The sequence below is a fragment of the Buceros rhinoceros genome, unplaced genomic scaffold, assembly GCF_000710305.1.
Source record: "Buceros rhinoceros silvestris isolate BGI_N320 unplaced genomic scaffold, ASM71030v1 scaffold10176, whole genome shotgun sequence".
Classification (NCBI taxonomy): domain Eukaryota; kingdom Metazoa; phylum Chordata; class Aves; order Bucerotiformes; family Bucerotidae; genus Buceros; species Buceros rhinoceros.
Window position 1 is genome coordinate 10,161 of NW_010415801.1, and position 12,493 is coordinate 22,653.

A 12,493-nucleotide genomic window follows, 5' to 3' on the forward strand; every position below is an offset into this window, starting at 1 on the left:
CCATACGCCTGCCATACAGCAGGAGGGCAAATCCACAGTTTGTCCGGGAATCCCTTACTGGACATTTTCTCCCTTGTTCAGTCTAAATCCAAAGGGGTTTAGGCAAATCCACAGTTTGTCCGGGAATCCCTTACTGGACATTTTCTCCCTTGTTCAGTCTAAATCCAAAGGGGTTTAGCCCACCCCAGGGAAGCACCATGTGTAGGTGGTGCCTGCCACTTCTGAGCCAGGTGGGATCCAGTCTCTGCCCCAGGCACCAAACAGTGGCCAGCAGGGGATGGTGCCTGGATGAGGAGCCAGCTTTTGGTTCTATCCAGGCTTACCGTGTCTGCCTTTCCACAGCGGCTGCTCTGAGGGAACTTATAGGTTGTGTAAAGGGACAAGTTCAAGAAGGGCTCGATGGAGGTCTGGAAGGCAAAAATTACGCCTTTCTCAACACCTTTGTTTTGATGGGTACCAGCCCAGCACAGTCTAACCGTGCTACTGAAAGCAAGAGAGACCTTGAATTCTCTCTCAGTGAAGCCCTTGCTGGGCCAGTAACTGGGGAGTGATGCAAACTCCCAAAGACATAACGATTAAAACCTCACTTGGATAGCACCAAGTCCAACGGCCTTCTCTCTTCCTTCCACAGCTTCTGTTTTTACCGTTACACTGAAACACTGGCCATCAGTTTAGACAGTTGTAATCATACTTAAGGACAGCAGGCATCTTTATCCAAAATGACTTCTACTCTCCACCACGACTTGCTCAAAGTTTGGTTTGTAGGTAGTGGTCTCACTTCACTTCCACCTAAAATACACTTTGTACATTATTTCCAGCTTGGACGTAAGCTCTGAGGGAAGCAGTACGCAGCAAATTTAACAGGGCAAAACCCATGTTTTCATTCCTATGCTTGTCACTTACAGCATTTTTACCTTTGGCCACTGAAAAACAACAACAACAACAAAAATCACCTGTCAGAAGAACACAGCTTGGTGTAGTATATGTAAATATATAAATCACCTGGCTGTGTGCTTGGCCCCCTGCTTTCTCCCCGCTTCCCTTCATAGGGAAAGGAAAAGCAAGAGTGGTACCTTCAGGTCACATCCATCACGTCAGCCCTTTATAATTATGAGGACCTGATCATCACTTGGCTGGTGAGACGACGCCAGTTACTGGCAGCGTAAAGACATAGTGATATTGCACCGTAAATTCCCATCATGTTTCACATCTCCAAACCAGGCTGCAGATCATGAAGATTACTGGGTGCATCAGTGCAGCGGTTTGTATTTACTACTCGGTAATAACACACTACAGACTGTGGTCTGAGCTTATTTACATGGTGTCAGCCCAGAGGAGCCTCTTGGTGCCACTGGATTTACACAAGATTTACAACCCTGTAACCAAGAGCAGGATTTGGCCCTAAATTGTGATGTAGTTAAAAACCCCCCTGTTTCTGAGTTGCAGAGAGTGGTTTACACCCACATGAAAAGGGCTGTAAAATGCCATTGCGCTGATTTGTTAGAGTGTTAGACCCAATTTGCTCAGGTGTAAATAACTACCCGGTGAGCGGTGTAATATTTGCATCCTGTAACTTAAGGCGTTGCTGACTGCTGCAAATCAGTCAGGCTTCAGGCTCCGGTATCCTCCCGGGAGCAGAATGGTTGCTCCTGGCCTGGAGAAAGTGATGCAATAGCAGATTGCTAATGAGTGGGAGTTCATGGGGCGCGACATACACAGAATAAAATTGGACTGTCTTGTGTATACTTTCATGACCCAACCGGTTATTTTTTGCAGCTGAAGTCTCGTGTCCTGATGACTCCCTTAGCAATCTCTCCACCAAGAAGCACGCCGGAGCCGGATATTAGTTCAATCCCCCAGGATGCAGCTACGATACCCAACTCGGCCACCCCGCAGGCTCTCACAGGTACCAGCCTCAGGCGCTGCTTGGCTACAGGGTGAGCAGCTGGCCGACAGCCAGACGCTATGCTTTCCAGAACAGGTGGAGCTCATGAAAACGGGGTGTTTGCAGATTAGGCTGGCGACCAGTGACAAAGAACAATGATGTCCTGCAAGACTGAATTTTGACTGCCATGTGTCAAATTTAGCAGAGCTGTTAGATCCCTTCCTCTTTAAATGAGGGCATCAACATGCAGTGAATGCTACCATTATACACCCAACTGTCTCCCCACCAAATGTGTTGCAATGACCAGACTAAACCCCAGTGTGACCATGAAGCGTCTGTCACAGCTGTGGGGCAAAGGATGGAGGAGCTGTGGTCTGAGGGTTACCAGCACACAAACCTCAATGCCTTATCACAGCCGCAGACTTCATCTTTTCTGACTGTAGTCAGGGAGGACACAGCTTTATTCTTTTTTGCTTATATTACCAGAGTAACATAGGTCAATGCTTTTAGACTGATGTAAATGGGAAGAAAATCAACAAGACAGCTGATTTACCCTGAGATTTCAGCAGAGAAATGGATTAGATATCATTAGAATATAAACATAACACATAAACCCCATTATTTCTTAGCTGGGAGGCACAAGAAGTTTTCCATCTGCTCTGGTAGCAGGAGTGATACTAAACGTGGTGACAATGACGACAACAATGTGTTTTATTCTCTTTTATCCCTTCACATGCGAAGACTACAAAGCACAAAAGATCATCGGAGCAGCGTTTCATAGCGCTGCCTTGAGAGGTGTGCCTGGCGCAGCTTTCGGAGGGGCACAGGGAGGCACAGTCCACCAGCCACACCACATCACCATGATGGCTGCACAGACAAAGACTCTGTGGGACATTCTGGGCTCTGTGGATGCAGCATCCCATACCTCTCTGTCCCCCTCCCCACGTCTCTGGCTCCTTGGCTCCTTTAATCCCAATGGTGTGTGTAGGCTCCCACCAGAGCAGCATTTGCAGGAGGTGGAGGAAGGCTCAAGCCAACTTTTACCTCCCTTCTGCACCAAAAGGACCATAGAGGCCCCTGCTCCCCAGTGAGGGACCCAGCATGCTGCCTGCAGGCTGCAGAGTCCCTCCTGCAGCCAAGCCCCAGACCAAACTGGTGGGTTGTCGGCGCTGAAGCCACATCCTGTGGATTTAGCGAGGTTTGGCACGGTGGTGCACCAGGAGAGCTGCGCCCTGACAGTGCCTTGCCATTAATGCGTGCTGCTGCTGTCTTTTGGTGCATTACCCCTGCCTTTGTTTGGCGCTTGGAAGGTGTAAAGTGCTATGTAATGATAAGTGTGATTGCTGTTATCCTCCTGTTTACCCAGGATATACTGCTCGATCCCCTTCTGCTGTCCAGTGAGAGATGGGGTAGCAGAGTGCGCTGTGGCAGTCACACTAGATTTTCATTACGGTGATGCAAACTGTAAATTATTTCCAACTTTATACAGCTGTCATCGTGTCCTCCACTCCACTTGATGGGGTGTTTTTTTGTCACATATCTGATTTCTGTCAGAGGATAATGTTATATTGTCTGAGAGATGACATCTCGAGCACACTCAGCCAGCTATTATAATACGTCTCACTTTAGCCTGACTTCAGGCTGTGTCTTGGTTGCACTTATTTACCTCAGCGTTATCTCCGCTTCCTCCAAGACATGGTGAGTCTCAGCCGAGCTTAAAATAAGTTCACGCTAGCGAGGGGAGGGCACTGATTTTTTGGCTATTGCCGGCAGGCCTGATGGCATGTAGAAAAACTGCCTTTGCAGGCAATGTCATAGGAGCGGAGGCATGCGGGGCTTGGCTGCGGAGAGCCCAGGGCAGAACCCCCGTGTGGCACCGTCACACGGCTGTGGTCCCAAATGGGGATTTTAGTTTCCCCGGAGGCGATGCAGTTTGCAGAGTGCTGGCTTGGACGTGGATGGTCAGGAAGCCTCCAAAGAGCACAGTCTGCGTCTTTGCACTGTGCAGCTCAGCACAGCGTAACCCTCCAGAAACTACAGCTGCAGGAGCAGCGAGGAGCCAAAGTCTCCCGAAACCCATCTCAGAGGGCCTCTCAATGAACCATCTTAAAAACGCACAGAGAAAAAACCAAACCCAGACCACACCTCAGGCTGGAATTAACCCCTTGCTGTAAGGTCACTCCTGCTAGTCACCGTCCTGCACTCCCTGGGTGTTTTTTCTAGTCACCAGCTGCGTGGACAGGGCAGTCCACAAGAGAGCGGAACCCAGGCGGGCACAGGAGCTTCTTTAGTTGTACGTAGTTTATCCTTCACCCGTGACACTGAGCAGAGCCCAAACTGAGCTCGCTTCACTTCGGCAGTGGGTGATCAGTGCATGGCTGTGCCACGGCAAACGGCACCACTTCACTGCAGAATGGAAGAGCTTGTGAGGTAAACAGAAATGTGCAAAGCTTGCATTAGCTAGGATGCTCTCAGGGCTGCTTTGTAATAAACGTGTTGGGATTTTGTGTCTACAGTCTCCATTTACGTCAACAAACAAGCGAACCTGGGGCCGTACCTCGACCGAAAAAAAGTGCAGCAGCTCCCAGAGCACTTTGGTCCCGAGCGGCCATCGGCGGCTCTGCAGCAGGCTGTCCAGGCCTGTGTCGACTGCGCCCTCCAGCAAAAGGTTGTCTTCTCACTCATCAAGCAGGGCTACGGAGGCGAGATGGTGTCAGGTAAGGCACTCTGCAAGGGCTTTGTGGGAAATGCTGGAAGTCTTAACCTGCTCCCCAATCCCGACTGTCCTACCTGTCCCACTCACATCAGTTGAGCATCACTCATGCCTTCGTAAAACGAGCTGCTGCAGGAATTGCCTTGGTGTCAGATGGAAGTGCATCGGCTAAGAGTATTGCAGCAGCGAGCTGGGGGAAGAACAGGGCTCGCTCCAGAGTCCGGCACTTAGCGCCCTTGGAAACAGCGCTGAGGCCAGGGCTGCGAGCTGAGCTTTTCATGAGGCCGATGAGCAGCACTGCAAGCTCACTTCACACCACACGTTGCCACCACGTGTTGCTCTAAAGGAAAACTCGCTCAGAGTTCAGCTGCTGTGTGTCCTCTGCCTGCAGCTGATGAGCCAAATCTGCTCTCAGCTGCAGGGATTGCAAAAATCCCATGGCAATTCTCCATACAGCAAGATTATACAAATATATCAGCGAGAATTAGAGATCAGAGGGAAATTCCCAGGAGCTCCTCATCTTCCCGCAGTGACACTTTTCACTGTGTCCCATGCTGAATCCCCTGGCCTAGCTTTCAGCCTGAACGTGAACTTCACATTTAATCACAGCAAGAATTCTGTGTCACAATGTTGTTTTAGCACATGGGGACGCAGTGGGAACGAAACACTGATGGGAGTATGGGAACGATGCTCTCCACTGAGCTGCTGCAGCTGAGCCAGGCGCGAACACAAAGCCAAGGACCACAAGCCCAATCAGTTTTGCAGGGACCACAGCGGCTCAGCTCTGCCTTTGGGACCCTCTTGTGTGGAAGCCCAGCCTCTGGTCCCTCTGTGCAGCATGTGAATAAATCCTGCTTCCTCCCTCTCCCCTAGTTCTCTGTAATCACAGCTGTGCCTTCTCGAAGGGACATCAGACATACTCTATGATCCAGATTTGTCCACAAAAACAGAAGACTGAAGCAATTCAGTGCAAATCTTCACTTTTGCCTGGTTCTGTGCTGCATATGATTTCCCTCACAAGCAGGAGAGTCACGTTGAGCACTAAACCTGCCAACCCCCCTGGTCTCAGTCACTCTGAGCTGGCCAGCTTCAGGTACCTGAGCTAAAAGCACCTGGTCAGCATTGCTTTCAACTTCATGCCTCTTTTAATCACCAAGGGGGGTTGCATGGCCTCCTAGTTGTGGTGTGGCTCTGAGATTGCAGCTCACGCCTGGCCACGCAGCAGTGCAGATGGGTTTTGTCACGGGCTTTCCAATCTTCCCATGACTTGACTCACAGATGCTCAGCTGGCTCTGGAACATGATCCCTTACAGCAGCTCAGGATAGCAGAAAATCTCTGAAGTTATCCCAAAGATTGCAATTTATACTTGCCAGTTGTGACTGGAGCCTGTAGGACTGGAAAATATCCTTCAAGGTGGTGCAGTTCAGGCAGTCCTCCCTGCAAATCTGTTGACACCAGAACGTGTCCTGTGACAATTGATCCTGGTGGATCTGTTGTGACTCCTCCAATTCCTTCACGGCTTTTATGATTCCTGGCTAAATATATTCCCTGACATCTTTGCCCAGGGATTTAAATTGCTCTGCTCTCACCCTTGAGTTCAATCTTAGATGTATTTCTAGAGAGCCCTCCTCACCCTGCTAGGCTCCTCACCCTGCTGCTTCATTTAGGTCCTCTCTGCATTGGGAGGAAGGTTGCTGGGCTGGTGGAAGAAGCGTGAGTGTCTTCCCACAGCCCTACGTAGCAGACATAGTGATGGCTGCAGTGCCACAGGGAAACTTTCTGTTCCCGGAACATCGCTGTGGCCTGCCTGTGCACCTCTTTCAGTGTGAATTCACCCTTCTCAAGCCTGGATGACCAGAACAGTGCCCATTAGTCCAGCTCAGGTTTCACAGGGACTTCAGAAAACTACGAATTGTCACGTACTTTCTAGTATTTTTTTTCCACCCATTTGCATTATTGCTGGACTCAAGGTCAGCCAATCCTTTCTGTGCAGTCTCCCAGTCCTCTTCTCCAGTGATAATGCTTCCTAGTTTACAGCATCAACAAAATCTTTTTGTGCCAGCACAGATCACTGCCAGTTCCTCTCCAGTGCTTGGGGTGTCCTGCCAGAAGAACCTGGTGCTGTCTCCTGACCCACCTTTCATATTCAATCATTTCCAGTTTAACAAAAGATTTCTCATACTTTACTGAATTCCGGATAGGCCACAACTGCCAACCTTCCCTTGCCTATTAACACAATTAAATCAGTAAATGAAGATCCAGGATGAAGCTGGTAGTCCTCTCTTCAGTACAACCCTGGTACCTTTTATTCACTCACAGCCACGTCTTTAATTCTTGTCTCGCCATTACCTTTTAAAACCTTGGGTATTGCTGAAGTCAGCCTAACAGCCCGTCATTGGCAGGTTACTTTATTTCCCCTTCCTTAGACAAGGGTATCACGATCGCCTCCCTTCCAATCACACAGTACAGTTTTCAGTTGGATGCTTACATTAGAAATCCTTGCACCGCTGGTCATGCCAGTCGGCATCCTTCAGCACTCCGCGGGGAAGGTGATCTGGGTCACACAAACTCAGCTCCTGAAGCTCCTCCAGTTTATTTTGTACTTCAGGTGGGGTATTTATGTAAAATATTTAAAGACATAGAAATACTTGTGCAAAATCTTTCCCCCGGCTCTCATTCTTCCGCCTGCCGCACGTCCCCAGGTATTTAATTGCTCCTGCTTGCTTTCCAGTGTCAGCTTCTTTTGAGGGGAAGCAGCATCTCCTGAGCCTGCAAGTAGTGAACAGCATCGGGTATGTCCTGCGCTTCCTGAAGAAGCTCTGTCGCAGCCTCTTGTGTGACAATCTCTTCAGCAACCAGCCCTTCCAGCAGTACAACGCCGTGTCGGAAAGGCCGGAGGTGTATGAAAACAGACGGCTGGAGGCAGGTAGGCTGCTTGGGCTATTAACAGAGCTGAGGAAACGACTGTCTTTTTTTTGGCCCTGTACTGTACATGCTAGTGAACTGCAGGTCTCTGTAGGACCGTTCCAGAGGGAGGTAGTGGGCTGATTTTCAGCATTGTTCCCAGTGGCTACAGAGGAGGCTTTCAGGTGAGAACCACTGTGTTGACTGTTGAGCCCCAGCAGTGACAGGAAAACCGTGAACATTATTTTATCTCTCTTTGCTTATTTTAACTCTTTTCCTAAGGAAACAAGTCTCATACAATCCTCTTGTCCCTGTTTCTGTCCATTCTCTTCCATAACTTTTGGCCTTCTCGAGTATACCTGGTCCTGGGGTAGCAGATCCAAAGGGATAAAATTCCTTCAGGTTCAGGCAGGTGGGAAGGTAGAGGGGAAATTTCTTTTGCCATCCAACTCAACCACCATATTAGACACTGAAGGACCCTTACTGACTACGAAGCCTTCTCTGCTTGCAGACCCGCTGCAGGGTGTTGCCTGCCCGTGCTCTCCGGACCCCTGTGCTCGTGCGCTGCCTGGGCTCATTGGCTGCAGTGAGAGGTGGGAAGCCGGGTAGGCGCATGGACCCCAGTGCACATTGCAGTGTCACCGTGACGTGAATACGAAATCACTGCCATAAAGGGTATGCTCTGACCCAGCACTTCATTTTGTGCGCTCCCCTGCTTACATGCTGCTCATTTTAAGGATAACCTGCAAAGCAGTACGGTCTGCCTTCACTCAAGGGGACCTTTTAGTTGGCGAGGGGAGAGAGCCACGCATGGGAACGCCGTTTTGGGTCAGTGCCTTTAACACAGCTCAGCAGCACTGGGTTCCCAGGTGGATGGCACACCTGGGCTTCCTTCTTGCCCACAGCCCAGAGTGCTGGACAGGGCGCTGGCCCCATGCAGCCCCGGGGGAGCTGCGACATGGCTGTAGCCCCCGTCTGCAATCTGTGGCCGGAAAGCTGCCCTGGGGTGCCACTGCGGACGTCGCGAAAGTCAGTTTAGAAAACAAGAACACTGCAAAGTTATGGCCCTGAACATCCTCTTCACCTGCAGGCTTCCTCCTGACTAAAATTATTTTTCCTTCTCTTATTAACAACACTGCAGGTGTTTGGGGAGCACACAGTCTCTCAGGTATTCAGTTTAATGGCAGGTACACGCTGGCAGCTGAGAGAAAGGTGCTTTAGTGTCCACAACTACGAACCATGAATCGCTTGTTTGCTGGGAAGACCCTAACTGTGTGCTTCACACATCACAGCTGGAATGGGCTGTGCAGAGAAACCAGCTGCTGTTTACACACGGGGGAGGAAAGTCAGGAACCCAGATTGAAAAGCAATATTGTTTTTCCCTCTGGACCAACAACCTGAACGTTTCCGAGAGGTCAAGAGATTTCTGCAGTGCCGAGCGAGTGCTGTTTGCATTTGCATTTTAATTTGTACGTACATTTGCATTTACTTTCGCAAGGCAAGGCTGTATGTGGTGGAAGACAACTCCACAATGGGAGGTTTTACAGTGGCTGTTACACTCCGAGCATCTCCCTCCATACGCAGATGTCCCTGACACCATTCCCACTGAAGCATTAGCATTTTGACCCAGACCGGGTAGGAGATGTGGATATAGGGAAGGCTGCTCTTCCCTGGCTCTCCCACTGTTGGGAGGTGGTTAATAGACCCCCTGGAGTGGCATGGTCTGGGCAGCCTGAGCTAGTCAGGCTAGTGCTGGCCTGGGCTCTCCTCTCCTCTGCCTGGGAGCGGGATGGGGGAAGAGACAGCCACTCCTGCGGCTTTTACATCTCTATCACCAGCAGCACTGAGGCACGGTGGAGAATGCAAGCTCTGATATAGCTGAGGCCAGCGGTTACGCACAGGATCAACACTCCCCCACCAGGGTGCAGCTTGTTCACGCTGGACTCTGGTAGCCACTGGCCTGCTAGGCAGAGAGCCATAGCATGGGTCAGCACGACCTGCACAGATCTGGGTGCTGCCCTCTTGAAGTGGGGACATGGCAGAGGTGATGGAGGAGCCACCTGGTGCCGCAGTGAGGAAGGCAGAGCTGAGCAGTGCTGTTCCCAGTGCAGCCAGGAGGCTCTCTGAGCCACCAAAAGGGGACTCTCCTTCCACCAAAGACTAACAGAAATGCAGTGAAACAGGATTGGAGGATGCTCTCAGCACTCTGCTGAGCACCCACCTGATGTACCAAATTTGGTGGACTCAGGTTATTCTGCCGAAGCCTGTCTACGGGCCTGGGGGTGGCTGGCGGGGAGCTCAGCAGCTTGCCCAGCTGACCCACTGTGGGCCCCAGGGTGCAGCTGGAGAGCTGGGGCTGGTTCCAGTGCAGCCAGGTAGGTGCTTGGAAAATCAACCTATGAGGCTACTGCTCCACCCCAGAGCACACAGGAAGGCACAGAAAAAGAAATTAACTCTGCTATGTAAAGCCCTTGAAATGGGCAATTTTGGAGAGGGGGAAAAGCCGCCTCTTCCCCAGAGCAGCTTGTGCCCAGCCCAGGAGCTGTCTGTCCACAGCTGCGCAGCAGAGGAACTGGAGCGATGGCCTCACATGCTCCACGCTGCGCTCAGCCGCAGCCAGGCAGACACATAATATTCCTGTTCATCATGTATCCAGCAGCTCTGTTGGCACCAGTGGAATAACTCCAGTTTTAGGAGCTAGGACTTGAGCCACTGAGTCAAGTTTAATGCTGCATTACTTAAATCTCCTTCCATCTCCCTGGGAGCCAGCGTTTCTCTGCAGCAAGGTCAGCACAGGGGAGACCTCTGCTACACAGCGCAGAGATGGAGTTTCCTTGTAGTGGCAGTAATAAGGAGGACAGTAGGAGCTCTTCTCGCAGACGGGTCTGTGAGGGCGCCTGGTGGGAGAGAGCTTGCATGGAAGGAGCAGAGCCATAATAAAGCACCGCAGGAAGCCATGCAAAGCAGCCACGTTTTTCATTGTTTCTGTTCCCTAGCTTGTAATCGAGACGTTCTCTCTCTTAAAATCATGTGCTTTTCAGCCCCTGTGTGCCAATGAATTTAATACGTGTATTGACTTTGGTGCAGCTACTCTTGATTTACGCTGGCAGAAGTGAGAGGAGAAGCCGGCGTCGTGTCCAGTCATATTAATCCGCTTACGCCATACAGAAGTCACCTTTTAACCTTGCCCCCAAGCACACACCCCTAAGCCATTATTCACCTCTGCTCACAGCAAACTGCCAGATGCTAATGGCTGCGTACAAGCCAGGTGGGATTTGTTGATGTATGCGTATATCACTTACAACAATGTTCTACATGTCTGAGTATGCACTCACTGGGCTGTACCCTGCATTGGCTGCAGCAATGAGCCTCGTTAGTTGTGCATTACCCTCCCTGAGCCTGTACCTGAGCCCCCGCGCTCTGCCTGCCCTGCCAACACCTCTTGCACCAGCACCCAGTGGCCCCGCACGTGGGGTGAGGGTCCCTCCCCAGCCCTTTCTCAACGTCAGTGGCTTCACTGCCTTGTCTTGGCACATCCGGGGACATACTCCACAGCCTCTTCTCAGCTGTGAGGGGACTTTCTGACTCATGCATTGCAGCAAATCCTGACACATTACCTGTCCCCACAGCACCTGGGTTCAAAGCACCTCTGGACCTGCACCCCAGATTTTTCCATGAGAGTGGTAGTGCAGTTTGTACTAAAATGATGGCAGGATCTGGGTGAACTCAGCAGAAAATGTTGTGAAGTATGCCAGGGGCGACAGGGATGGGAAGCCACCAGAGACCCTGCCTCCATCCACACCCTCTGGGTTCAGCTATCACTAGTCCTCCCACACTGAGCTAACAGAGGTTTGGTTGTGAGCGTGGGAAAGGGACATTTCTGTCAACATACTGTTGACATGCACCTGTGCAATGTTAGACTGTCATTCTTCAGAGGAGATCATGTCTGTTATAAAGCTTTTTGCCAACCTGATGGTGGGCACAGAAATTGAAGCAGCTTCTCCTGTGTGGGGATCAGCAAACTTGATAAGCATCTTCTTTCCCTTTTGAGTCAATCCTTTCCTTGCTCTTTCAGTCCTGAACCTTGGGGCTTGGTTATTTTGTGCTGTTGGTTAGACAACTGTGCTCCATGCAGAGCATGGCTGAAAGTAGCTGCAGCAAATATTTCTTTATGCAAAGACCCTGTATCCTTGTCCTCATCGGGGCGGAAGACAAGAAGGTCTGTGAAGAAGGTCCCCAGCCGTGCTCCTCTCCCCATGGCCAAATCAAATTCATATGTGTAGATACCGTTATCACGTCCCCTACCACAGAACAGCACCTCTTCTTGTGGCAGTGGCTGGAGGTAAGGTCCCATACGGAGCAGAAGCACAGCAAGAGGTAGAGGTACCCAACAGTACATCAGTGCCTCTATATACAGGTACAAGAAAAAGAAAAAAAAAGCTGGTAGGAGAGGTGCTATAGCATGAATGTGACTTGTAGGGAAGACACTCAGCTGGGAGCTGGATTTTGTCAGACACTTTCGCATTTATTGTGTGGGCAAGTCACCCTTCCCTGATGTGCCTTTATTTGAGCATCTGTCCAAGGAGGGCAATAATTCTTGCCACCATGTGCAAAGCCCTTCTACAACAGCTAGGGAAAAAAGAATAACATGATATAAACCCTCAAATTATTACAATCAATATTTTCTGTTCCAACCATCAAATAAACAGCAGCTTAGAAATTTCAAGCCCTGAGAGGGCAAGAAAAATGTTGTTTTCCCCCTTTCTAGTACTGTGGTTTGCTTAATCTTGTCTTGTTTCATGCTATGAGGAACAGTGCTCCCGCCTTCTCAGCACACCCAGAATAAACAGCTTTTACAGCTATCAATAGCTTTGGCTCTCTTCAGCATTTAATTACCTGCAAAGGCCATTTATTGCCTCATATATTCCTCTACCATGAACATTAACAATAAACAAAACATTAAGGTCACTCTTAAAGAGGGAGCAGAGGA

At 50.2% G+C, this 12,493-nt stretch overlaps 1 protein-coding gene across 1 annotated transcript in view; it reads left to right on the forward strand.

The window, feature by feature from the left end:
* Positions 1–7,525, forward strand: part of SCML4 (sex comb on midleg-like 4 (Drosophila)) — a gene marked incomplete at its 3' end in the record, with an annotated part of 14,502 nt that extends 6,977 nt beyond the window's left edge. Inside the window, exons 3-5 of the mRNA XM_010137550.1 lie at positions 1,777–1,906; positions 4,402–4,602; positions 7,331–7,525. Of these exons, the coding sequence (XP_010135852.1) occupies positions 1,777–1,906; positions 4,402–4,602; positions 7,331–7,525 (526 nt within the window). The remainder of the gene's footprint in view (positions 1–1,776; positions 1,907–4,401; positions 4,603–7,330) is intronic.
* Positions 7,526–12,493: the final 4,968 nt, after the last annotated feature.